The 27,793-nt window shown below is 37.1% G+C and overlaps 1 protein-coding gene across 2 annotated transcripts in view; it reads right to left on the bottom strand.

Moving 5' to 3' along the window:
• The window catches only part of LOC108043962 (poly [ADP-ribose] polymerase), a 206,290-nt gene that overhangs the window by 60,007 nt on the left and 118,490 nt on the right, over positions 1–27,793 (bottom strand). For both annotated transcript variants that reach the window (XM_044458382.1, XM_044458381.1), the window contains exon 4: positions 1,524–2,054. In XM_044458382.1, coding sequence (XP_044314317.1) covers positions 1,524–2,054 — 531 coding nt within the window. The remainder of the gene's footprint in view (positions 1–1,523; positions 2,055–27,793) is intronic.

Below are 27,793 nucleotides of genomic sequence, written 5' to 3'. Positions count from 1 at the left end.
AATCCCAAAGAACAAATATTAAAAACAACAAAGTTATTTTTATGAATATTTTTCCGATTGTTCCTATGGGAGCTATATGATATAGTCGCCCGTAGACTTATACCTGCAATAGAAAGACAACTTTTGGGAAAGTTTCAAGCAGACAGCTTTAAAACTGAGATACTAGTTTGCGTAGAAACGGACTAACAGACGGACTGACAGACGGACATGGCTAAATCGACTCTCCTGGTGATGCTCATAAAGAATATATATACTTTATAAGATCGGAAATGTCTCCCTCACTGCGTTGCAATCTTTTGATTGAAATTATAATACGCTTTGCAAGGGTATACAAATGGAAACATATTACCTTCACCCTTCACAAGAAATTGTCCACAATCACTACCTAACCTATCACCTATCAATCTTCCGAACCACTGGAGCGTCTTCCAGGCGGAAGTGTGTGCGATAAGAGAAGCACAAGAGAAGGATAAATTTTAAAAACTATTATAAAAATGTTGGCATCTCTTGCCAAACGTGTCCCATCACAGACGATTTTGATCGTTTTACGCTCTTTTGAAAGTACGACGGATAGGGTTTATGCTAAACCAGCAGGTGACCCGTGCTGAATGCAAAAATGTCAGCTGACAATCAAATCAATAAAATATTGGAACCGATATTGAATATTGAAAATTGCAAGAAAACGGTCAATTCTATAAAATATTAAAATACAACACGGAAATGTATCCACAGAAGAAATTGACCTTGAAAGTCAATAAAATATTCGTGTATGACATATAATAATATATATAATAATGTGTGAATAATACATTACCTTATAAATGGCGTAAAACAACTTCTTATGTAAATAAATTTAAAATGGCAGTTTTAACTTACCAAGATCTTTGTTGACTTAAATATTAGGTTTAAATTTAATAAAACTGGTAATTTTTGACACGAAAAGAGAAAGTTAGTGAAAGAAACTGTTTAGTCGAGTGCGTTGACTATAATAAACCCGTTACTCAGCTTACCAATTGCAACTCAGCTGATGACGTATTTCAACAACTTCAATGCCAACACCACAATGTGTGTATATATGTAGTGACGTCATAATAACCACTTAATTTCCTTATAACTTCTTAATACTGGAGTGATTTGAAACAAGTTTGGTGTGTCGATAGATATTAACAGAATACGTGGTAATGTGCGGTGCCAACATATACACCCAATAACTGTCCTCTACAATGTTTCTAAAGATTGTTGATTTGTGGGCGCTATAGTGGTCATGACAAGGTTCTGAAATATGTTTGCGCTCTATAGGGATAATTAGAATCTGTATGAGATTAAATCCCAATTGTTAAATCCATGTAGTCTCCGAGATCTCGACGTTCACACGGACGGACAGACGGTTCTTATCAAGAATAAGGTCGTAAACACATCCTTCTACCTATTACATACTTTTCAACGAATACAGTACTTCTCCAGGAAAGGGTATAAATATAAATATGAATTTTAAATTTGATATATTGATTATTAATACTAACCCATCCAATTCGTCGCTTTTACTCTTCAACTTTAGATTCTTAGATAAGGTGTTTTTACTTGGAGGAAGATATTGAATAACTCGTGCTGATGGCATTTTTTTTACTTCATTCAAAAAAGTATACTTTGCTTTAAGATCTTTTGGTACATTGCATGGTGATCTAGTCGGTTCTGCAAACAACTTGGTGCATTTTGTCCACTCAGAGAGATTTCCGTTACATATATAACCAGACCGATTAAAAATAAACTGAGAGCTGCCGCATTCAGAGCATGATTCAATAGCACCAAAAGTCAGTAAATCGGCGGCTTGATCTAATAACCTTTCAGAGTCACCAGATAGAGGCTGTTGATTATTCGATTTTAAAAGAACTTCAATGTCACTCTTCTTCATTGTACTTTTAAGTTCATCCCGATACTTAAAAATGACGTCGTTTTGGGTTTTTAATTGTTTTATTTTTTCATTTTCTTCACATGAATCCAATAACTCCGTTTTAGTTTTTTTTGCTTCAGGTAATTCTTCAGATTTTATAGCTCTGTCAAAAAAAGAAAATAAGATTATTTAAATTGTTTTTTTGGCTTACATGTTCAGATAAAAACTTAAATTTAATAAACAAATATTCAATGCTTTGAAACATTTATTCTTAAAATAATAATCGATCAGTCATAGTTAAGGATAAAACTAATAATTACTAATATAATTTGTACGATTAATTTCATCTGTTCATCTAGACAATATATAAGACTAAATTAAATTAAAATATTGGCAATAAATCTTAAAATAACAACCGAATTGCCATAGGAGAAAATGAATAATTATTTATACAAGATTTTACGAGGACCGTTCAACTAGGCAATAGATAAGACTTTTGGCCTACACAGGTATTTTCTATTTGGGCGTTTCAAATGAAAAGATTATCGGACGTTCGAATGAAGAGTTACAATTTGGTAACTAATTTAATTTTTACAAATTATGTTTAGGTACCCTTTAAAGCTAAATTCAAAATGTACGTAAATTTGCTAGGTGTCAATAGAATGATTGATTAAATTCGTTCTTTTTAAAACATTTAATCCCCTTTTTTCTATTATAATGTTTTAAAAACACTTTGAGCCTTCATAAAATTTTGAGTTGATTAAAAAAAGTTTTAAATTTTATTTTTTTGACATTAAACAAATTAAGTGAACTTTTTTCTTCCTTTTACTTACAAACAACTTATTATAACCGTTTCCACATCAAATTGGTGATGCATACTTTTCTCCGAGATTCCATGTCTTAGCAGGGCTATTTGCTCTGAACTTTCTTTTCCTTTACAACTTTCGAAAGCAAGTTATTAGACAAGTTATTGGGCAAAAGTTGAGAAATTATTAGGGCTATAAGCGTAAATATTTATGAGAAACCGGCTAATCGGCACGTGAGAGGTCTTTAAAAACACCTCTTAGCTTAAGTGGTTTAGCTAAGGGCAAACTAGATAGTATTTTAAAATGACGTAAAACAGATATTTTTGCTATAGACCTGTCTAACACAATAAAGATTTGTTCAGCAACCTAAAATAAGTACTACAATTTTTTTATAGCTCCAAACTTTAACCAAAAAAATTTTAATTTTGAAAATTACTAAAAATATATATATATATGCAATTGCTCATTTTTTTAAACAATATTATTTATTATATTTGTCATATTACATTATTGAATGTTCCTTTACCTAATTAAAAAGTTCCAGCTGCTACTGTTTGCGTTTTTGATTGCTAGAAATAACAAGAAAGGAAGCAAACCTCGGCAAGCCGAAGCTTATATACCTTTGTTATTACAAAACGACTATTTCGATTTGTATGCCTATATTACTCAAAACAATGAAGCTATGCCGATTTCGCGCCATCGTTTCTATAGCAGCTATGATATTGCTGTCCGATTTTGACAAAACTAAAAGCGTAATTCTGATATAGTAAATACTTACTATATCTTAAAGGAATATTTTGATAAACAGAAAAACAGCAAAATAACAATTTTTTTAAATATATTGATATAGATGTCCAATTTTAATTTAATTGAAACCGTAATTCCATGGTATTTATATATAGTGATACAGTCGCCCGATCCGTCTCGTTCCATTAGGAAAAAATATAATACCCTCTGCCAGGGTATACTAATGACATGTTTGCAGAAATTGGAAGTTTAAAGTTATATGGTATACAGTTTTTAAATTTATACGTCTTAAGGGGGGAAACCAGTTTAGCTGGTTAAAAATTTTTATACCCGTTACTCGTAGAGTAAAAGGGTATATTGTATTCGTGCAAAAGTATGTAACAGCTAGAAGGAAACGTTTCCGACCCTATAAAGTATATATATTCTTGTTCAGGATCACTAGCCGAGTCGATCTAGCCATGTCCGTCTGTCCGTCTGTCCGTCTGTCCGTCTGTCTGTCTGTCCGTATAAACGCTGAGATCTCGGAAACTATAAAAGCTAGAAGATTGGCATTTTGCATGTAGATTTTAGGAGTTCCTACGCAGCGCAAGTTTGTTTCAAAATGGTGCCACGCACCCTCTGACGCCCACAAGCCACAAGCTGTGGCCTCAGTTTTGATGCTATTATGAAAATTTAAATTGATATGTATTTGTTTCGTCAATACCTATCGATTGGCCTAATAAAAGTTTGCCACGCCCACTCTAACGCCCAAAAACCCATTAAACGCTTAAGCCTTAGCGCCATCTAATGGATGACTTTGGAACAGCTGGCCAAGGTGCTAATTCGAGCGGCGAAAACATACAAGAAGGCATATTTATATTAAGTTGTTTAGCTGAGTAACGGGTATCTAATAGTCGAGGCACTCGACTATAGCGTTCTCTCTTGTTCTATGTAAGAAAGGTGAAAAAATGATATAACAACTTAACATTTTGTTCAAAGACCTCCAAAACATTAAATTTTCAACTATTTCGGTCAGAGTTTGGTTTAAATTTTGTACAAATAAATTACTACAAGTACTTTCAGGTACAACCTCTACTTGAGAATGAATCGCAGGATCCCCAGTAGGAAAGGAAGACATGCGGATCACCAGGAGGTGTAGCCACATTATGTTAAGTTAAGAGCAATAGTGAATAAGCGAAGGCAACAAAACAAAAATAAAAGCGAAAAATTTTCTACAATTAAAAATATCTTAATTAAAAATAAAAAAATTATATAAAAATTTAAAATTTAAAATACAAATTTTAAAGTTAAAACTCTAAAATTTTAATTGCATTTAAATTCTAATTCTTCTAAAATTTAAAATTAAATTTCAATATTTTGAGTTATTAAAATTGTATTCATATACAATTTTTCATTAATAACCATTTTTAAATACAAATTGAATTAAAGTTATAAAAGTATTTTAAGGGAATTAAATTATATTAAACATTTTTACTATATTACAATTAAAATTCGAATTAAATTTACAAAATTAATTTAAGTGAATTAAACATTAATTTTTTAAAACTTAATATTTATAATTATTATTCTTAACAACTATTTTTATTGTAAGACAGACCCATGAAAAAATATCTGACCAATCGGCGGCATAACCTTATACGGTCGTTTAACCCATCAAGAATTACAGCCAGAAAAATTTCAAAATAATCAGTTAAATCAAGTAGAACAACATCAAGCTAACCTAGTTCAACGACAAAGGCAAATTCATAGACAGTAATTACATCAGGAACACAGAGACAATATGGAAGCACAAGAGTTACAAGAAGCAGTCAGACAAATGATTGCTGAGCAATTACCTATCCTATTACAACAAGCACAAAACACAGGATTCGATTTTGCACAGGTTCCAAATCAGGAAATTTCCTATAAAAATCAAGCTAGCCTTGAATGTTTGGATAGGGTACCAGGCATCGTAAAAAGCTTAAGAGAATTTTCTGGCAACCCAACAGAGTTCAGCTCTTGGAAAAAAGGTGTGGATAGAGTTCTTAAAACATATGAAAACATGTGACGCTGGGCGCGCACAAAACAATATGAAAATAAAAAGACTAAAAAAGTTAAATGAAAAGAGCGTTAAATTCAAATTCAAACTAAGAACGCTCGCGCGCCACACTTATACCGGCAAATCCCAAATAGGCGGCGGGCACACTAGATCTCGCCGAGCCCTTTTTAAGGCGGATCACGGGCCATAGGAATTGACTGAGCAGCAGACCGTCTTCGGGTACAGAGGCAACTCCCCAGTGGTGGTGAGCAGCAAAGTCACTTTTGGTGGACTGGATCATTCGATCTAAGTCCGCTTAAAAATTGTAGTTAGTTCCCGTAGTACTTCCCTCTCCCACTACCCTCCTTAAACCCGACTCGGCTTGCCGATCCGAAGCTTTCACTAAGAGACGTTTGATTTCAGGATCACGCCTCCTTACGGCTCAGTTCACCGGCCGCGCTCTCTCTCTTGCGGCTGTCTTTAGGGTCCCCAAGCACCAAACTCTCTCTCTCTTGCGGCTAACTTTAGGGTCCCCAAGCAACCTATTCTCTCTCTCTTGTGGCTGACTTTAGGGTCCCCAAGCAACATACTCTCTCTCTCTTGTGGCTGACTTTAGGGTCCCCAAGCAACATTCTCTCTCTCTTGTGGCTGACTTCAGGGTTCCCAAGCAACATATTCTCCCTCTTGTGGCTGACTTTAGGGTCCCCAAGCAACATACTCTCTCTTTGTTGTGGCTGACTGCAGGGTCCCCAAGCAACATTCTCTCTCTTGTGACTGGCTTCAGGGTCCCCAAGCAACATACTCTCTCTCTCTTGTGGCTGACTTCAGGGTCCCCAAGCAACATACCCTCTCACTCTTTTGGCTGACTTCAGGGTCCCCAAGCAACATACTATTATTTCAGGTCCCGGCCCTCTACGTGGCAACCAGCCGCGGGGTCTATTCTACTAGCAGCCGTAATCCCGTGCTGTTCCTCTCGAGCAGCGGGACGGTTCCCGCCACCCGGCAGTCGGATTGGACGAGGGAAACGAAAGCAGGAAGGGCGGCACACCGCCAGTCAGGAGAATCCGTTGGTCAGAATCAGTCAAATGTCAAGAATCTTACCGAAATAAACCTAGTTATCAATCAATTACGGTGTAATTCTCCACGACTTTTACTCTGGGCTGGGTCGGAATTCTCTTTCAGCAACCACGCCTGACACAAAGAAATTTCTGTAACGAACCCTGGCCATCCCTGAGCCATCCTACAGCGACAAACCGTTATACAAACTGTAGGGACAGCTAAGTATTTTGGGATTCTACATACTATACGTAATAAAATCACGGGACCCACAGACACTGCGTTAGAATCTTATAATACTCCACTTAACTAAAATGCAATTTCTAAATGTCTAACTTTGCACTACGCAGATAAGCGGGATTTAGGCACTCTTGAATACAAAATGACAACTTTATTCTCACCAGACGGTAGAGGAATTTCATCAGTCACTCTTTAAACACCTTTCGCTTATCCTAAATAAGGTTGAATGTATGGAATTAGGAATGGAAGCAGAACAACTCATGACGAAAATGTAGAGGGACAAAGCCTTTTGTGCGCGGACTTCGCGGAAATTTATCTCGTCTTCTCGGTATGAACGAACCAACCGATCTTGCTTCAGCTTTACATTTTTGTCTAAAGTTAGAGAACCAAGTGTTCCGTGCAAACCATGCAGTTAATAGAGGGCAACAATCCGGATTTAGAAACGTGCCTTCCCAACTCATAACAAATTTACAACCAACCAGACCACAGCCAAGCAGTCCACAATTGTCTTTCCCCATAAATACCCAGTATCAAAATCCGTTAGTTCCACCCAGATAAAATAATAATATGTTTATTCAACCACGACCCCAATTTTAATAATAACAATCGAATTCCACCAGTCCCATAATATACTGCAATACGACCTTCAGGAAACTTTCCACCGGCTCGACTTCTGGCTGTAAAGCCACAACCACGACCAGAACCCATGGACATCGACAGGACCTTGCAATCAAGACATATTAATTATATGAACAAACCCGTTCCTTTTTGAAGCTGGTACCACCAATGCCTCTAAACAAAGCAGTAAAAAAATGTAGAACTTTTAATATTCAAGCAGCCCCTGACACTTCTTCAGAAGTGGAAGAAGAAACAGTATCCCTTGACGAATATAACGAAACCGTAAAAACACAGGACGAATCACAATCGGAATATCCTGAATATTCTAAATCCATAAGCCAAGTCGACCAGGAATACCAATTCGTTTATACCTACCTTCATTTTTTAGAATAACCAACTCCTCATTGCCATATTTGGAATGCAAACTGAGGAGTGGCAAAATTTTAAAAATATTAATTGATGCCGGTTCAAACAATAATTACATCTTGCCTAAACATCTTGAAAAACAATAACTAAAAATACTGGAGTGGTGTAATAAAGGCAATCTTATTGCTAAAAACAGTAAATAATAATTAGCACTGCGACCTCGTTAATTTCTGCAACCGCAGCCACTGCAACAACAACATCAACAGTCGCCGTTAACAACAACGCGATTTTGAATGCGTTTGCAACTTCTGCAGCGCCGAATAAAACTACAAAGCCAATTGTAAGTACGAGTGCCAATATCGGCAATATCAAAAAACAACAAGTGGGTCCGGCTATACAGAATGGCATGAATCGTTACATCCAAATCAAACGGAAGCTAAGCCCGCAAAATAAAATGGTTGGAAATACACCAAAACACAATTGCCCTAATAAAGGCAGCGAACAACCAGGGGCATCTAGTAACAACAGATTCGCCCTATTGTCGGAAATTGATTATAATCAATCCGAATCTGGACAGGCTGTTCAAAAGAAACCAAAGCCCCCACCAATTTACATAAGGGAACAGAACTCAAATGCCCTAGTAAAGAAAATTGTTGTGCTGGTCGGGAATGACAACTTTTATGTTACTCCTCTTGTTAAAGGGAATATTCATGAAACAAAGCTTCAAGCTAAAACTGAAGATCAATTCAGAGCTGTAACTAATTACCTAGACGAGGCTAGGAAACCCTACTACACGTACCAGCTCAAGAGTAGCAAGGGCTTGCAAGTAGTGCTAAAGGGCATAGAGCCCGACGTATCCACCAATGAGATAAAAGAGGCACTGAAAGAAAAAGGATTCTTCTCCAAAAATATTATTAATATTATCAACAAAAATAAAAAGCCGCAACCACTCTTTAAGGTCGAACTGGAGCCAGAAAGCAGAGCTTTGAAAAAAAATGAAGTGCACCCGATCTACAAACTGCAATTCCTGTTGCACAGAAGGATTACTGTTGAAGAACCGCATAAGCGGAATGGCCCGCTGCAATGCACAAACTGCCAAGAGTATGGACACACCAGAAACAACTGCTGGCTTCGTTCAGTCTGTGTAGCTTGTGGTGGCTTCCACAAATCCGAACCTTGCCCTGCAAGCAAAGAAGACCCAAAGACAAAGAAAAGCGCTAACTGTGGAGATAACCATACCGCAAACTACAGAGGCTGCCCGGTCTATAAAGAGCTGAAGAGTCAGTTTCAACAAGCAAAACAAGCACGCTCCCAGAATGCACGAAATGCGTACGTGCAATCCCAAACCACACCTAATGTTTTCTTTGCGAAAGCAAACCTCGACATCCGCCTAACCTGGCGGAGGCACATTGAATGCAAGAAAGTACATCTCAGACTTAAAGCAAGCAGCCTACACTGGATTATAAATTCTCGATCACCCCTGTGTCTGGACTTTAAAGTTCTTCTCTACAACTCCACCCTTAAGCCCATTCGGACCTACGGCTCCCAGCTCTGGGGGAACGCGAGCAACAGCAACGTTGACATCATACAGCGCTCAAAATCAAAAATCCTGCGAACAATCACTGGGGCACCATGGTATGTTCGGAACGAAAACATCCACAGGGATCTGGGCATACCACCGGTCAAAGATGAAATAGCAAAGCATAAAGCGGCCTATCATAACAAACTTACATTGCACCCAAATAATCTCGCAAGAAACCTAAGACGGGTTTCGAACAGAACTCGTCTGCATCGTAACGATCTACCAGCCCAGCAATAAATATTAGGGCCCGTTAGACTAAATTCAGTCTACATGACTATAAGTTCAGTTATATTCTTAAGATTTGATATACTTATTGTTAGTCTCATATAGAGAAGATTCAATAAATAAAGCATATATTTAATAAAAAAAAATTTGGGAAACGATAGTTTAAAAAATGTAGGAGCAATAATCAACAAATAATCAAAGTAGGAGCAAAGAAAAAATGCAAAGCAGTAAATCTAATTTTAATTTACTCGAAATTTTAAACAATATTACATTGCACTCAAAGACGAAATTGACCGACAAATAAAAGAGCTCTTAGAAACCAATATAATACGACACTCTAGATCGCCTTACAATTCACCAGTGTAAAAAAAAATTAGATGCCTCCAATATAAAGAAATATAGAATGGTAATAGATTACAGAAAATTAAGTAGTATGACAATAGCAGACAGATACCCAATACCAGATATAAATTTAGTTCTTGCACAACTATTTTTTTTTTTTTTTTTTTTTATATATTTTTATTTGTAATCTATCCTTAGGATAATAAACAAATTTTTTAATGGGCATAATCATGGCAGGATCGATTGCGCTTCACTAAGTACAATCGATATACATATAAGGGTATTAATTTTGACTTATTTTACTATATTTACAAGTTTTACTTAATCTATAATCTATCAGGAAGGTCGAGTACGTGGAAACGTTTAAGACGTCTCGTTTCTCTGCTATTGTCTAGCAAGTTGATGGCTAAGTTATTTTCATGGGAATTCAATCTGTTTATATATATTGTACTTAATCTTTTAACTTCATCTCTAATAAAAGGAATTTGCAGATCTTTATGTATTTCGAAATTGCTAATATACCAAGGAGCCCCTGTGATCTTGCACAACTATGAAATAATAATCTGTGTTAGATCGCAAAAGTGAGTTCCATCAAATTTTTTTGAAAGAAAGCGATATAGAAAAGACTGCCTTCTCCGTGAATAACGGAAAATTTGAGTTCACAAGACTTCCATTTGTGCTGAAAAACGCACCATATATATTTTTCAGCGCCCCCTAGACGACATTCTTAGGGAACACATAGGAAAAATCTGTTATATTTATATCGATAACATAATTGTTTTCAGTCCAGACGAAAAAAAATTTAGATACAATATTTGAAACCTTAAATAATGCTAACATAAAATGTCAATTGGATAAATGCGAATTTTTCAAAAGTAAAGTTGAATTTTTAGGATTTCGGATAAGGGAATAGAAACCAATCCAACAAAGGTAGAGGCCATCTCTAACTACCCCATTCCCAAAAACGTTAAGGAATTAAGATATTTCCTTGGACTATCAGGGTATTACAGACGGTTTATTATGGGCTACGCTGCACTAGCAAAACCACTTACCACATTGCTTAGGGGCGAGGATGGGAGCATCTCGAAGAAAGCTTCATCAAAGAAATCTATTCACTTCAATAATGAAGCCATTCAGGCCTTTAATAAATTAAAAAGCAGCCTAATCTCAAAGGACGTAATATTACAATATCCCAATTTTAACGAGGAATTTGTATTGACAAAGGATGCCTCCGATCACGCAATCGGAGCAGTACTTTTACAGAAAGACAGACCTATAGATTTTATATCTAGAACAATATCTCAAACCGAAGAAAACTATGAATCGGCAAAGAAAGAAATGTTAGCCATTTCATGGGCAGTGGAACTAAGGTTAAAATCTATACTGACCACCAACCACTTACACACGATTGTAATTGGAAGGCAGGTATGGCGATTAAGAGATAGAAATCATATCTTGACGAATATAATATAGAACTACTTTATAAACCCGGAAAAAAAACAGAGTGGCCGGTGCTTTGTCTAGGATTCCTAAAAGCAACCAAATTAACTAATTTACAGCAATACAACACAGCGCGCAGAGCTCTGGTCATAACCTCATCCCCAGCGTTGAAGTACCAATAAATGGCTTTAAGAATCAGATATTTACGAAGAAAGATATGAAAAATTTAACACTGTTTTGTATTAACAAACTCGAAATTTTTTTGCAGGGAAAATTCGACTTTATTTTTGACGACGAAAGCGACGAAAAGGAGTATGCTTAATGAGGTTCATTTAACAACTGACTCTTTAATTTCATTATAAAAATGCTTAAGCCTAACTTAACGAAGTGGCGAGAGACGGGGCGAATTCGCGAGAGCGATTAAAGCTTTATTGCGCTCCCGCTCCCGCCTTACACAATTCAACAAGGATCATCATAAAGCGCAAAGTGCTTGACTAAAAATTTACTATTCCGCCGTACACCACCTTTCATAGACACGCTATAACGCGACCAGACTCATAATATTGATCTTATATTAAATATATTAATATTGATAAAACATTTAAGTCCGTCAATCCTAAATGAAATTTTCACATCAGAAGAGATAATGGGAGAAATACAGCGACTTTATCCGGAACATTTTGGATCCATTAAAATCAGGTTCACACAAAATAAAGTAGAAGATTTGACAGAACAAACTAAGCAGGAAGAATTAATATTAGACACACATAACAGAGCACATAGAAAAGCAGATAAAAACAAAAACCAACTTGCAGAAAAATATTATTTCCCCAAAATGAAACAAAAACAAGAAAGAAAAGCTAACTTCGGGCGGATCCGAAGTTGATATAGGCTTGCAGAATATTCTGTAAATTATATTCTCCAAAACTTATCATATGATGCATTCTTAATACTCATAAAAAATCCCAACTTCCTAACTTTACAAACACCAAAGTTATGGCATTTCCAATCGATCAGTTATATGGCAGCTATAGGATATAGTCATCCGATTCTTATGAAATTGATTGGCCAAAAATAAAACGTATAGAAAATCCCAACTTCCTAACTTAACAAACACAATAGTTATGGCATTTCCGATCAATCAGTTGTATGGCAGCTATAGGATGTAGTCGGCCAATCCGGGCCGTTCTGACTTATATACTGCGTGCAAGGGAAAGAAGGGTGTGTGCAAAGTTTCAATTCGATATCTTTAAAACTAAGAGACCACTAGAAACAGTCAGACATGCTTATATCAACTCAGGAGGCGATCCTGATCAAGAATATATATACTTTATAGGGTCGGAGATGTCTCCTTCACTGCGTTGCACACTTTTGACCAAAATTATAATACCCTCTCCAAGGGTATAAAAATAACGACATTAGTTAAACAATGCAGGAAGGGCGGCACACCGCCAGTCAGGAGAATCCGTTGGTCAGAATCAGTCAAATGTCAAGAATCTTACTGAAATAAACCTAGTTATCAATCAATTACGGTGTAATTCTCCACGACTTTTACTCTGGGCTGGGTCGGAATTCTCTTTCAGCAACCACGCCTGACACAAAGAAATTTCTGTAACGAACCCTGGCCATCCCTGAGCCATCCTACAGCGACAAACTGTTATACAAACTGTAGGGACAGCTAAGTATTTTGGGATTCTACATACTATACGTAATAAAATCACGGGACCCACAGACACTGCGTTAGAATCTTATAATACTCCACTTAACTAAAATGCAATTTCTAAATGTCTAACTTTGCACTACGCAGATAAGCGGGATTTAGGCACTCTTGAATACAAAATGACAACTTTATTCTCACCAGACGGTAGAGGAATTTCATCAGTCACTCTTTAAACACCTTTCGCTTATCCTAAATAAGGTTGAATGTATGGAATTAGGAATGGAAGCAGAACAACTCATGACGAAAATGTAGAGGGACAAAGCCTTTTGTGCGCGGACTTCGCGGAAATTTATCTCGTCTTCTCGGTATGAACGAACCAACCGATCTTGCTTCAGCTTTACATTTTTGTCTAAAGTTAGAGAACCAAGTGTTCCGTGCAAACCATGCAGTTAATAGAGGGCAACAATCCGGATTTAGAAACGTGCCTTCCCAACTCATAACAAATTTACAACCAACCAGACCACAGCCAAGCAGTCCACAATTGTCTTTCCCCATAAATACCCAGTATCAAAATCCGTTAGTTCCACCCAGATAAAATAATAATATGTTTATTCAACCACGACCCAAATTTTAATAATAACAATCGAATTCCACCAGTCCCATAATATACTGCAATACGACCTTCAGGAAACTTTCCACCGGCTCGACTTCTGGCTGTAAAGCCACAACCACGACCAGAACCCATGGACATCGACAGGACCTTGCAATCAAGACATATTAATTATATGAACAAACCCGTTCCTTTTTGAAGCTGGTACCACCAATGCCTCTAAACAAAGCAGTAAAAAAATGTAGAACTTTTAATATTCAAGCAGCCCCTGACACTTCTTCAGAAGTGGAAGAAGAAACAGTATCCCTTGACGAATATAACGAAACCGTAAAAACACAGGACGAATCACAATCGGAATATCCTGAATATTCTAAATCCATAAGCCAAGCCGACCAGGAATACCAATTCGATTATACCTACCTTCATTTTTTAGAATAACCAACTCCTCATTGCCATATTTGGAATGCAAACTGAGGAGTGGCAAAATTTTAAAAATATTAATTGATGCCGGTTCAAACAATAATTACATCTTGCCTAAACATCTTGAAAAACAATAACTAAAAATACTGGAGTGGTGTAATAAAGGCAATCTTATTGCTAAAAACAGTAAATAATAATTAGCACTGCGACCTCGTTAATTTCTGCAACCGCAGCCACTGCAACAACAACATCAACGGTCGCCGTTAACAACAACGCGATTTCGAATGCGTTTGCAACTTCTGCAGCGCCGAATAAAACTACAAAGCCAATTGTAAGTACGAGTGCCAATATCGGCAATATCAAAAAACAACAAGTGGGTCCGGCTATACAGAATGGCATGAATCGTTACATCCAAATCAAACGGAAGCTAAGCCCGCAAAATAAAATGGTTGGAAATACACCAAAACACAATTGCCCTAATAAAGGCAGCGAACAACCAGGGGCATCTAGTAACAACAGATTCGCCCTATTGTCGGAAATTGATTATAATCAATCCGAATCTGGACAGGCTGTTCAAAAGAAACCAAAGCCCCCACCAATTTACATAAGGGAACAGAACTCAAATGCCCTAGTAAAGAAAATTGTTGTGCTGGTCGGGAATGACAACTTTTATGTTACTCCTCTTGTTAAAGGGAATATTCATGAAACAAAGCTTCAAGCTAAAACTGAAGATCAATTCAGAGCTGTAACTAATTACCTAGACGAGGCTAGGAAACCCTACTACACGTACCAGCTCAAGAGTAGCAAGGGCTTGCAAGTAGTGCTAAAGGGCATAGAGCCCGACGTATCCACCAATGAGATAAAAGAGGCACTGAAAGAAAAAGGATTCTTCTCCAAAAATATTATTAATATTATCAACAAAAATAAAAAGCCGCAACCACTCTTTAAGGTCGAACTGGAGCCAGAAAGCAGAGCTTTGAAAAAAATGAAGTGCACCCGATCTACAAACTGCAATTCCTGTTGCACAGAAGGATTACTGTTGAAGAACCGCATAAGCGGAATGGCCCGCTGCAATGCACAAACTGCCAAGAGTATGGACACACCAGAAACAACTGCTGGCTTCGTTCAGTCTGTGTAGCTTGTGGTGGCTTCCACAAATCCGAACCTTGCCCTGCAAGCAAAGAAGACCCAAAGACAAAGAAAAGCGCTAACTGTGGAGATAACCATACCGCAAACTACAGAGGCTGCCCGGTCTATAAAGAGCTGAAGAGTCAGTTTCAACAAGCAAAACAAGCACGCTCCCAGAATGCACGAAATGCGTACGTGCAATCCCAAACCACACCTAATGTTTTCTTTGCGAAAGCAAACCTCGACATCCGCCTAACCTGGCGGAGGCACATTGAATGCAAGAAAGTACATCTCAGACTTAAAGCAAGCAGCCTACACTGGATTATAAATTCTCGATCACCCCTGTGTCTGGACTTTAAAGTTCTTCTCTACAACTCCACCCTTAAGCCCATTTGGACCTACGGCTCCCAGCTCTGGGGGAACGCGAGCAACAGCAACGTTGACATCATACAGCGCTCAAAATCAAAAATCCTGCGAACAATCACTGGGGCACCATGGTATGTTCGGAACGAAAACATCCACAGGGATCTGGGCATACCACCGGTCAAAGATGAAATAGCAAAGCATAAAGCGGCCTATCATAACAAACTTACATTGCACCCAAATAATCTCGCAAGAAACCTAAGACGGGTTTCGAACAGAACTCGTCTGCATCGTAACGATCTACCAGCCCAGCAATAAATATTAGGGCCCGTTAGACTAAATTCAGTCTACATGACTATAAGTTCAGTTATATTCTTAAGATTTGATATACTTATTGTTAGTCTCATATAGAGAAGATTCAATAAATAAAGCATATATTTAATAAAAAAAATTTGGGAAACGATAGTTTAAAAAATGTAGGAGCAATAATCAACAAATAATCAAAGTAGGAGCAAAGAAAAAATGCAAAGCAGTAAATCTAATTTTAATTTACTCGAAATTTTAAACAATATTACATTGCACTCAAAGACGAAATTGACCGACAAATAAAAGAGCTCTTAGAAACCAATATAATACGACACTCTAGATCGCCTTACAATTCACCAGTGTAAAAAAAAATTAGATGCCTCCAATATAAAGAAATATAGAATGGTAATAGATTACAGAAAATTAAGTAGTATGACAATAGCAGACAGATACCCAATACCAGATATTAATTTAGTTCTTGCACAACTATTTTTTTTTTTTTTTTTTTTTTTATATATTTTTATTTGTAATCTATCCTTAGGATAATAAACAAATTTTTTAATGGGCATAATCATGGCAGGATCGATTGCGCTTCACTAAGTACAATCGATATACATATAAGGGTATTAATTTTGACTTATTTTACTATTTACAAGTTTTACTTAATCTATAATCTATCAGGAAGGTCGAGTACGTGGAAACGTTTAAGACGTCTCGTTTCTCTGCTATTGTCTAGCAAGTTGATGGCTAAGTTATTTTCATGGGAATTCAATCTGTTTATATATATTGTACTTAATCTTTTAACTTCATCTCTAATAAAAGGATTTTGCAGATCTTTATGTATTTCGAAATTGCTAATATACCAAGGAGCCCCTGTGATCTTGCACAACTATGAAATAATAATCTGTGTTAGATCGCAAAAGTGAGTTCCATCAAATTTTTTTGAAAGAAAGCGATATAGAAAAGACTGCCTTCTCCGTGAATAACGGAAAATTTGAGTTCACAAGACTTCCATTTGTGCTGAAAAACGCACCATATATATTTTTCAGCGCCCCCTAGACGACATTCTTAGGGAACACATAGGAAAAATCTGTTATATTTATATCGATAACATAATTGTTTTCAGTCCAGACGAAAAAAAATTTAGATACAATATTTGAAACCTTAAATAATGCTAACATAAAATGTCAATTGGATAAATGCGAATTTTTTAAAAGTAAAGTTGAATTTTTAGGATTTCGGATAAGGGAATAGAAACCAATCCAACAAAGGTAGAGGCCATCTCTAACTACCCCATTCCCAAAAACGTTAAGGAATTAAGATATTTCCTTGGACTATCAGGGTATTACAGACGGTTTATTATGGGCTACGCTGCACTAGCAAAACCACTTACCACATTGCTTAGGGGCGAGGATGGGAGCATCTCGAAGAAAGCTTCATCAAAGAAATCTATTCACTTCAATAATGAAGCCATTCAGGCCTTTAATAAATTAAAAAGCAGCCTAATCTCAAAGGACGTAATATTACAATATCCCAATTTTAACGAGGAATTTGTATTGACAAAGGATGCCTCCGATCACGCAATCGGAGCAGTACTTTTACAGAAAGACAGACCTATAGATTTTATATCTAGAACAATATCTCAAACCGAAGAAAACTACGAATCGGCAAAGAAAGAAATGTTAGCCATTTCATGGGCAGTGGAACTAAGGTTAAAATCTATACTGACCACCAACCACTTACACACGATTGTAATTGGAAGGCAGGTATGGCGATTAAGAGATAGAAATCATATCTTGACGAATATAATATAGAACTACTTTATAAACCCGGAAAAAAAACAGAGTGGCCGGTGCTTTGTCTAGGATTCCTAAAAGCAACCAAATTAACTAATTTACAGCAATACAACACAGCGCGCAGAGCTCTGGTCATAACCTCATCCCCAGCGTCGAAGTACCAATAAATGGCTTTAAGAATCAGATATTTACGAAGAAATATATGAAAAATTTAACACTGTTTTGTATTAACAAACTCGAAATTTTTTTGCAGGGAAAATTCGACTTTATTTTTGACGACGAAAGCGACGAAAAGGAGTATGCTTAATGAGGTTCATTTAACAACTGACTCTTTAATTTCATTATAAAAATGCTTAAGCCTAACTTAACGAAGGGGCGAGAGACGGGGCGAATTCGCGAGAGCGATTAAAGCTTTATTGCGCTCCCGCTCCCGCCTTACACAATTCAACAAGGATCATCATAAAGCGCAAAGTGCTTGACTAAAAATTTACTATTCCGCCGTACACCACCTTTCATAGACACGCTATAACGCGACCAGACTCATAATATTGATCTAATATTAAATATATTAATATTGATAAAACATTTAAGTCCGTCAATCCTAAATGAAATTTTCACATCAGAAGAGATAATGGGAGAAATACAGCGACTTTATCCGGAACATTTTGGATCCATTAAAATCAGGTTCACACAAAATAAAGTAGAAGATTTGACAGAACAAACTAAGCAGGAAGAATTAATATTAGACACACATAACAGAGCACATAGAAAAGCAGATAAAAACAAAAACCAACTTGCAGAAAAATATTATTTCCCCAAAATGAAACAAAAACAAGAAAGAAAAGCTAACTTCGGGCGGATCCGAAGTTGATATAGGCTTGCAGAATATTCTGTAAATTATATTCTCCAAAACTTATCATATGATGCATTCTTAATACTCATAAAAAATCCCAACTTCCTAACTTTACAAACACCAAAGTTATGGCATTTCCAATCGATCAGTTATATGGCAGCTATAGGATATAGTCATCCGATTCTTATGAAATTGATTGGCCAAAAATAAAACGTATAGAAAATCCCAACTTCCTAACTTAACAAACACAATAGTTATGGCATTTCCGATCAATCAGTTGTATGGCAGCTATAGGATGTAGTCGGCCAATCCGGGCCGTTCTGACTTATATACTGCGTGCAAGGGAAAGAAGGGTGTGTGCAAAGTTTTAATTCGATATCTTTAAAACTAAGAGACCACTAGAAACAGTCAGACATGCTTATATCAACTCAGGAGGCGATCCTGATCAAGAATATATATACTTTATAGGGTCGGAGATATCTCCTTCACTGCGTTGCACACTTTTGACCAAAATTATAATACCCTCTCCAAGGGTATAAAAATAACGACATTAGTTAAACAATGCAGGGGATATGTTAAGAAGGAAAATATGATAGGCAGCCGCCCAATCCACAAATTAAAGAAACCCCGATTCCTGAAAACCCTGTACACATAATCCATATTGACATCTTCTTAATACTGTATAGTATTTAATTATATTTTCATTTTTTTTTATTATTTTTTTTTTCTGAATGCACAACATCTCGTGAATATTGTGTTTAAATTTTAGATCGATCCGAGTAAAACTTCTGAAGTTATGGGCAGTTCAACGTGGGTAAGTTAGCTCGTTTTGTATTCGATTTTTGGGTGTCCAAAACTTTTAAACGCTTTCCTGAAAAGTGGCCATTTCAAAGTCGGTGTACACGATCCTGCAAAACCTAACGGACGGATCGTTTTGAGATTTTGCACAGTATTTCTCTACAAAATTCCTCAGGTAACGCTGTCGAGTTTTTTTTGTTTTTTTTAATTTATTATTTTTAGAGCAACAAATATGTCGATGTTTTGGGCGAAAATCGGGGTTTTTGACTTTCAAGTGCCTTAAAAAATAGAAAAAAAAGTAAAATCCCAACAGTGTTACCTGAGTAATCTTGTCCTTTAACTAATGCAATTATCTTGTACACCGCAAAACACTTTCATGATTATATTTTAAAACAAAACTATAAATATAAATATAAATGGAAAAAATTTTACAAACAAAGAAAAAATAATAATGAAACCCGAAATCCCACGAAATCAAATTACCCCATTGCAAACACAACGCACACAAATTCTGTGATTAGAAGTATGGGTAGCTCTACATATAAAAAATAGAAAGCACTTACAAACCGTACAGAATGATTTTACAATAAACCGAATAACTACAGTTACATTTATTTGCGCCAATGTCCTTGCTTTGATCGTATTAAAAAACTGTATTCACAGAAAAGAACAAGTAATCCCACATATCCAAGAACCGCCTCCACAAGTTTTAAACAACAAAACTAATATTATATCAAACAATAATACCAGAATTTAATAATATTCCCTATTTCTAATGCCCCTTGAGGACAAGCAGGTTTTTAAGGAGGGAGAGTTAATCACAGAAATATTTCTAAATTTTTTCTGAGAAATATTTCAACATTGTCGACGGCAACATTAAAACATTTCAATACAACGGTCAAGAACTCGCAAGTTCAATAACGTAAACACACCAAGAACCCCCAAGTTCAATAACATAAACACACACATCCGGTTAACAGCCACAGCGTAATGCTGATTCTGCAAACCTTGCAGTTTCAGCCGCTCTATCAGAACTAGGCCACCGCCGCGGTCTCTTCCGCGACGTCGACGTCGCTGGCCCAACGCACAGCTTCGATCAGGGTATTTTTAAATGAATAAAATCAGTCTCAAATTGAACTCCAAATAAATCAAACGTTCAAAAATTATTTTTGTGGGTTTTTATTATCCTGGAAATTAGCTTATACACATAGTTCCAAAACCGGGCGCTGCGCAGGATTGCAAATGCGCCCTGGTACATCAGGATCGACGCCCTAGGAAATGACCTCCACATTCCTTCAGTCAGGGAACAGATAAACCGCCACTCGAGTCGGTACAACGATCGACTCGCTGTCCACACCAACCACCTAGCAGCTTTCCTGGCCAACCCGACGTGTAGACGAAGACTGAAGCGAAGACACCCCGCCGATCTCAGGACAAGAGGATGACTCAAGTCCTTAAGCATTAACCATTTACTGATAATTTGTTAAAAAATTTGTTAATCACATCTGTAATATTTTCACGTTATTTGTTCTTTATTATTCCCAACGTATTATAACCATTTAGTTGGTTGATCGACGTTAATTAAATCTATTTGTTAAACCACAAAAAAAAAATACACATAGTAGGCGCCTCCTCACTTTCTCCATGCTCTGCAATTGAATGAGAGCCATGTAAAGAAAACAACAAAGACTTAATTGAATTTTTGAAGCAACGATTATGTTTGATTAGATTGGCATTTCCGATCAATCAGTTATATGGCGGTTATAGGATATAGTCGGCCGATCCTTATGAAATTTGGTATGTCGGATTAATTGGCCAAATATAAAACCCATCATAAAGCGCAAAGTGCCCGACTAAAAATTTACTATTCCGCCGTACACCACCTTTCAAAGACACGTTATAACGCGACCAGACTCATAATATTGATCTTATATTAAATATATTAATATTGATAAAACATTTAAGTCCGTCAATCCTAAATGAAATTTTCACATCAGAAGAGATAATGGGAGAAATACAGCGACTTTATCCGGAACATTTTGGATCCATTAAAATCAGGTTCACACAAAATAAAGTAGAAGATTTGACAGAACAAACTAAGCAGGAAGAATTAATATTAGACACACATAACAGAGCACATAGAAAAGCAGATAAAAACAAAAACCAACTTGCAGAAAAATATTATTTCCCAAAATGAAACAAAAACAAGAAAGAAAAGCGAACTTCGGGCGGATCCGAAGTTGATATAGGCTTGCAGAATATTCTGTAAATTATATTCTCCAAAACTTATCATATGATGCATTCTTAATACTCATAAAAAATCCCAACTTCCTAACTTTACAAACACCAAAGTTATGGCATTTCCAATCGTTCAGTTATATGGTAGCTATAGGATATAGTCAGCCGATCCTTATGAAATTGATTGGCCAAAAATAAAACCCATAGAAAATCCCAACTTCCTAACTTAACAAACACCAAAGTTATGGCATTTCCAATCAATCAGTTGTATGGCAGCTATAGGATGTAGTCGGCCAATCCCGGCCGTTCCCACTTATATACTGCGTGCAAGGGAAAGAAGGGTGTGTGCAAAGTTTCAATTCGATATCTTTAAAACTGAGAGACCAGTAGAAACAGACAGGCGGACATGCTTATATCAGCTCAGGAGGCGATCCTGATCATGAATATATATACTTTATGTAGGATTGGTGAAGTTAGTATCAGTTATTAACCCTATAACTAAGTCGAAAGTATCAGGAGAGTCCAGCTTTAGTATTAAATTTATTTTATGAATAGCCCTATTTATTTTTAATCGAGGTTATCGAAGACAAAAAGGGCAAACAATCGAGTGGTAGACAATATAGAAGTCGTCGAGAGTGCAGCAAGACAGAAGTGAAGAATAGTGTGAAGTCGTCGAGGAATTTTATAAAAAGTTAAAGTCGTATAAATATGGTGCGGTTTAGAAGTTGGTCTCGGTAAACATTTAAAGTTATTTTATTTTAATCGTATTAATAAATCTAAATTTGTACTATCCCACAAATTTAATGGGGGCTCGTCCGGGATAGTCGCAAAAATAGCAAAAGAACCCTGTATGCGTTAACATACAAAATACGATTAAGTGAGAGCGCAAGCGTTGATCCTAGATAAAAGACCAACATTTTAAAAGTCAAAACTTAATGCTGAAAACCACTCCAAAATTTTCTTTACGCAACCTTGAAAATTATGGTGAAATAAATTTTCAAATGTGTGTGTCACGTGAAGCGTCACTCGCAAGATTTATTTGCAAGCCAAGAAGATTTACTTGTATAAGTGGACGTCACGTCGTAGAAAATTTTGCAACATAAGATGAACACTGGAGAGAAGGAAACAACCGTAGAATAAACTGAAGACCACACCACTAAAGAGAATAGCAGCGAGAAGAACGACTGAATTCCAAATTGGCGAACGAACTGTGACGTTTTTTTGAAGCACGAGCTAAATATTTTAAAAAGAGACTATAAAATCTGCTGAACGACAGCTAAGTCAAAAGCAAGGAGTCAACCGTGTTTTACAAAGTCGCAGGTGCGCTTAACATTACGAGGCTACAACCACAAGGATAAGCAGAAGAGGCGCTACTAGAAGAAGTCCTATTAGGAGAAGTGCTACCAAGGAGGCGCTACTAGAAGAAGTCCTATAAGGAGAACTGCTACCAAGGAGGCGTTACAGAGAAGTGCTACCAGAAGAGGCGTTACAGAGGTGTGTCACCAGAGAGGCGCTACCAGAGAAAGTCCTACAAGGACTATTAAAGAAGTTCTGCCCAAGAAGAATCAGCAGAAGATGTTTCCAGAGACGTACTGCTCGAAGAAGTTCTAAGAGTTGCAACTACGAGAAGAGCTGCAACTACCCAGAAGAGCTGCAACTACCCAGAAGAGCTGCAACTACCCAGAAGAGCTGCAACTACACAGAAGAGCTGCAACTGACGAGAAGAGTTGCAACTACCCAGAAGAGCTGCAACTACCAAGAAGAGTTGCAACTACCCAGAATAGCTGCAACTACCTAGAAGAGCTGCAACTACCCAGAAGCACGAAGACCGCAGTGCTAGCCTGTACTGCAAGCTGAACTTGAGTATTTTCTTTCAATTTCCTTAACATTTATTTACATTTAAAATAGAATTCGAAATTAAGTCACCTTTCTTTTGTAGTTAAATAAAGCATTGTAAACGACATCTTAATCGCAACCATGGACTCGAAAGCTATACTATCGATGACAGTAGCTTCTCTGAGGGAAAAGCTGAGGGAGTTGGGCTTGAATACGGATGGTAGGAAGAGCACTTTGGATCATTTCGAGGTGGCACATACTGTTGATGTTGATGAGGATGAAACCGTAAGCGAGGGTGGATCACACTGAGTTTCATGAAGCTATGAGCAGCATTAGCTCGAGATTTACATTGACAGATGTCCAAGATAGCATATCGTGTTTTTCAGGATCAGATCAGTAAGACATAAGCCATTGGCTTAACGAATTTGAAGATGTAGCTATAACTGTAGGTTGGGATAACCTTCAAATATATATTTACGCAAAACAACTTTTAAGTGGAGCAGCTAAGCTTTTCATTAGAAGTTTGACAGGAGTGCGAGGTTGGAATAAACTTAAGTCCGAGCTGGAAAATGAGTTTGGAAAGCAGTTGGGTTCGGCAGATGTCCACAAAATGTTAAGACTTAGGGAGAAAAAAGTGACAGAAACATGTCTAGAATATTTGTACAGTCTAATGGAATTAAGCAAACCTATTAAGCTAGAAGAACAAAGCTTGGTATCTTACTTTATTGAAGGAGTGCCTGACAGCAAAGCAAACAAAGCCGAAGCTCAAAGTTGAAATAGAAATCTATGAGAAAATAAGAGGAAATGCTGTAAATAAAGAAGAAAAGAAAACTAATTCTCACCATAACCAGAAGCAAGTTAAGAAAATGCAGAGTAGTTCGACCAGAAAGTGCTACAAATGCGGAAAGGAAGGACATTTCGCTAAAGAATGCGTTGACCAAATAATTTGCTACAAATGCCATAAAACCGGCCATATTGCTAAGCAGTGTGAAGAAGTGAAACAGTCGTCCACGGTCAAGAAGGAAGCAACATATAAGCAAGGAAGCAACAATATTAGCTTTACCGCAATGATAGATTCTGGCAGCGATCTATGTCTCATGAGAGAAGATGTGTTCAACAAATTCGACAGGCTGCTACTCAGAAAAGAAATCAAGCATCTTAAAGGCATTGGAAGAGGTGAACTGATTACCACAGGATGTTTTGACTTAAACGTTTTTGTTGACAATATAAGCTTTACAATAACTTTTCACGTAGGTAAACAAGAAGAGTTTGAGTATACGGCTATTGTTGGCAATAATATACTGCAGAAGGTTGACATATTGTTCAGTACAAAAGGAGTCAGATTCATTGCAATAGCCACTGAAGACGTATTTGCTGAAACTTTTAAGTCGATGTGTGTGACAGAAATGATTGAGGAACAAAAAGCAGTAGATAGAATCGACTTAAGCCACTTAGATAAGTTTCAAAAATCTAAAGTGGAAAAACTGATCACGGGATACAAACCGAATCAGTCAAATAAGTCGCCAGTCGAAATGAAAATAATATTGGAAGATGATATCCCAACATCTTACGAGAACAAGATATTAATCGAAAAGCAAGTTCAGGAATGGCTAGATGCAGGAATCGTCATTCCCAGCTGCTCAGAGTACGCATCCCCCGTGGTACTAGTGTCGAAAAAGATGTCTCGAAACGTTTTTGCTGTGATTACAGAAGGCTTAATTTGAAAATAAAGAGAGACAATTTTCCCATGGCATTAATCGATGACGTGCTAGATCGCTTGCAAGGCTCAAAAGTATTTACTACCTTAGATTTACCCAACGGATTTTTTCACGTACCTGTCGAAGCAGAGTCCAGAAAATGTCCTGCCTTCGTAACTCACAACGGGCAATATGAGTTTACACATGTCCCGTTCGGTATAAGCAAATCCCCCGCAGTATTCTAATGCTATGTAGGAGCCGTACTAAGAGACCTGATACAGTCCAAGAAAATTGTCGTATACATGGATGACATTATCATACCAACAATTGATGAGGATACAGGTCTATTGGTATTAAAAGAAGTATTGCAAGTAGCATCTAAAGCCCGGCTGCGTATCAAGTGGGAAAAGGGTCAGTTCTTGAAGCGGAAAATTACATTCCTAAGATACGTAATTGAAAACGCAACTATCGCGCCGACAGAGGATAAGGTCAAAGCTGTTGTTAACTACCCAGTACCGCAAAGCAGAAAAGCACTTGAAAGATTTTTGGGATTAACATCATATTTGCGTCGTTTCATGAGAGGCTATGCTCTGGCAGCGAAACCTTTAAGTGATATACTTCGTAAGACAGACAAGTTTTGAGAGGGAAGGAACATTCAGTTAGACGATCAGTGCTTAGTCAGCTTCGAGAATCTGAAGAGCTTATTAATAACTGCACCAGTTTTAAAACTATATGATCCTTGCGCTATAACCGAAGTCCACACAGACGCGAGAAAATTCGGATTTGGAGGAATTCTCATGCAAAAAGACTCAGAAGACCAATTATTTCTCCCAGTAGAATTTATGAGCAGGAAAACTACACAGTGTGAGGAGAAATACAGCGCGTATGAGCTAGAAGTTTCAGAAGTCATCAATTCCGTTAAAAAGTGGCGTATATATCTGTTGGGAATACATTTTACAATAATTACCGATTGCGTGGCATTTGCGATGACCATGAAAAAAGACGATGTCCCACCAAGAGTCGCCCGATGGGCTATGTACTTACAGGAGTTTAAATTTTCCGTTCAACACAGAGCAGGAAATCAGATGAAACACGTAGATGCACTCAGTCGCCTAAACTGCTTTCTTATCGAAGATTCAACAAAATATCGACTAAGAGAAGCGCAGAACCGGGATGATTGGATTAAAGCAGTCAAAAAAGTACTTGATAGCGTCGAGACTTACGAGGATTTTTTCGTCAAAAACAACATACTCTACAAAGATGTTACGAAAGAGCTTTAAGTCGTTCCAGAATCCATGCAAGAAGACATAATCAGAATAGTGCATATCGAAGGCCACTATGGAGCAAAGAAGACAAAGAAGCTAATTGAGAAAGCGTATTACATCAAAAATATTCAAGACAAGGTGGAGAGATTTGTCAAGAGTTGCGTAAAATGCCTTATTATAGATTCCAAGAGAGTTAAGAAAGAAGGATTGTTGACGCCAATCGACAAAATCCAAGAACCGCTGGGTACATACCTTATTGATCACGTCGGACCGCTTACGGACACCAAGAAGAAATACAATCACATAACGCGATCTACAGGAACAGACGAAGTAATAAACAAGCTCGAAAAACAATCTGCGATTTTCGGAAACCCTCGACGCATAGTAACGGACAGAGGCACCGCGTTTACATCCAGTTCATTCAAGGACTATTGCAGTAGCCAGGGAATCCAATTGCTGCAGATAACAACGGGCATGCCGAGAGGTAATGGACAGGTTGAGAGGATCCATAAAATCGTCATACCGATGCTAAGCAAACTTTGTCAGAATAACAAAGCAAACTGGTATTGTCACGTGGATAAAGTCCAACAAATTATCAATGACACACCACCCAGAACGACGAAATATTCTCCCTTTAAAATTCTTACAGGAACGAATATACGTAAGAAAGATGATGACATTAGAAAGCTTCTCGAGGATATAGAAATAGAGGAACTAATTGGTGAACGAAACGAAATAAGGAGGAAAGCTCAGGAAAATATTGAAAAGGTACAACAGGAAAATAGGAAAACATTCAATGAAAAAAGAAAGATTGAAACAGAGTACGATATAGGTGAACTAGTGGGAATAAAGCGAACTCAATATGGAGTAGGAATGAAACTCAGACCTAAGTTCTTCGGACCCTATAAGGTTACAAAGAAAATGAAACATGGACGTTACGAGGTCGAGAAAATTGGAAACCAAGAGGGACCAAAAATAACAACTACAGTAGCTGAATACATGAAAAAGTGGAGTTCATTCGGGGGCGAATAAAATTTCAGGATGGCCGATTGAAGGATTGGTAAAGTTATCAGTTATTTACCCTATAATTAAGTCTAAAGTATCAGGAGAGTCCAGCTTTAGTATTAAATTTATTTTATGAACGGACCTATTTATTTTTAATCGAGGTTATCGAAGACAAAAAGGGCAAACAATCGAGTGGTAGACAATATAGAAGTCGTCGAGAGTGCAGCAAGACAGAAGTGAAGAATAGTGAGAAGTCGTCGAGGAATTTTATAAAAAGCTAAAGTCGTATAAAGTGTGGTTGCGGTTTAGAAGTTGGTCTCGGTAAACATTTAAAGTTATTTTAATCGTATTAAGGGGGTATATACCTTTTTTTGTCGAAAAAAATAGGAAAGTTTGGATTTTTTTTATGAATGTAACTATTGTTTTTATTAAATGAATGATTATATTTTCTGAAAGTTTAGATTGTTAACAATGTTTATGCAAAACAT

Source organism: Drosophila rhopaloa, unplaced genomic scaffold, assembly GCF_018152115.1.
Source record: "Drosophila rhopaloa isolate 14029-0021.01 unplaced genomic scaffold, ASM1815211v1 contig_166, whole genome shotgun sequence".
NCBI lineage: Eukaryota > Metazoa > Arthropoda > Insecta > Diptera > Drosophilidae > Drosophila > Drosophila rhopaloa.
The sequence above is the reverse complement of the archived record's forward strand: the minus strand, read 5'-3'. Positions and strand labels throughout refer to the sequence as shown.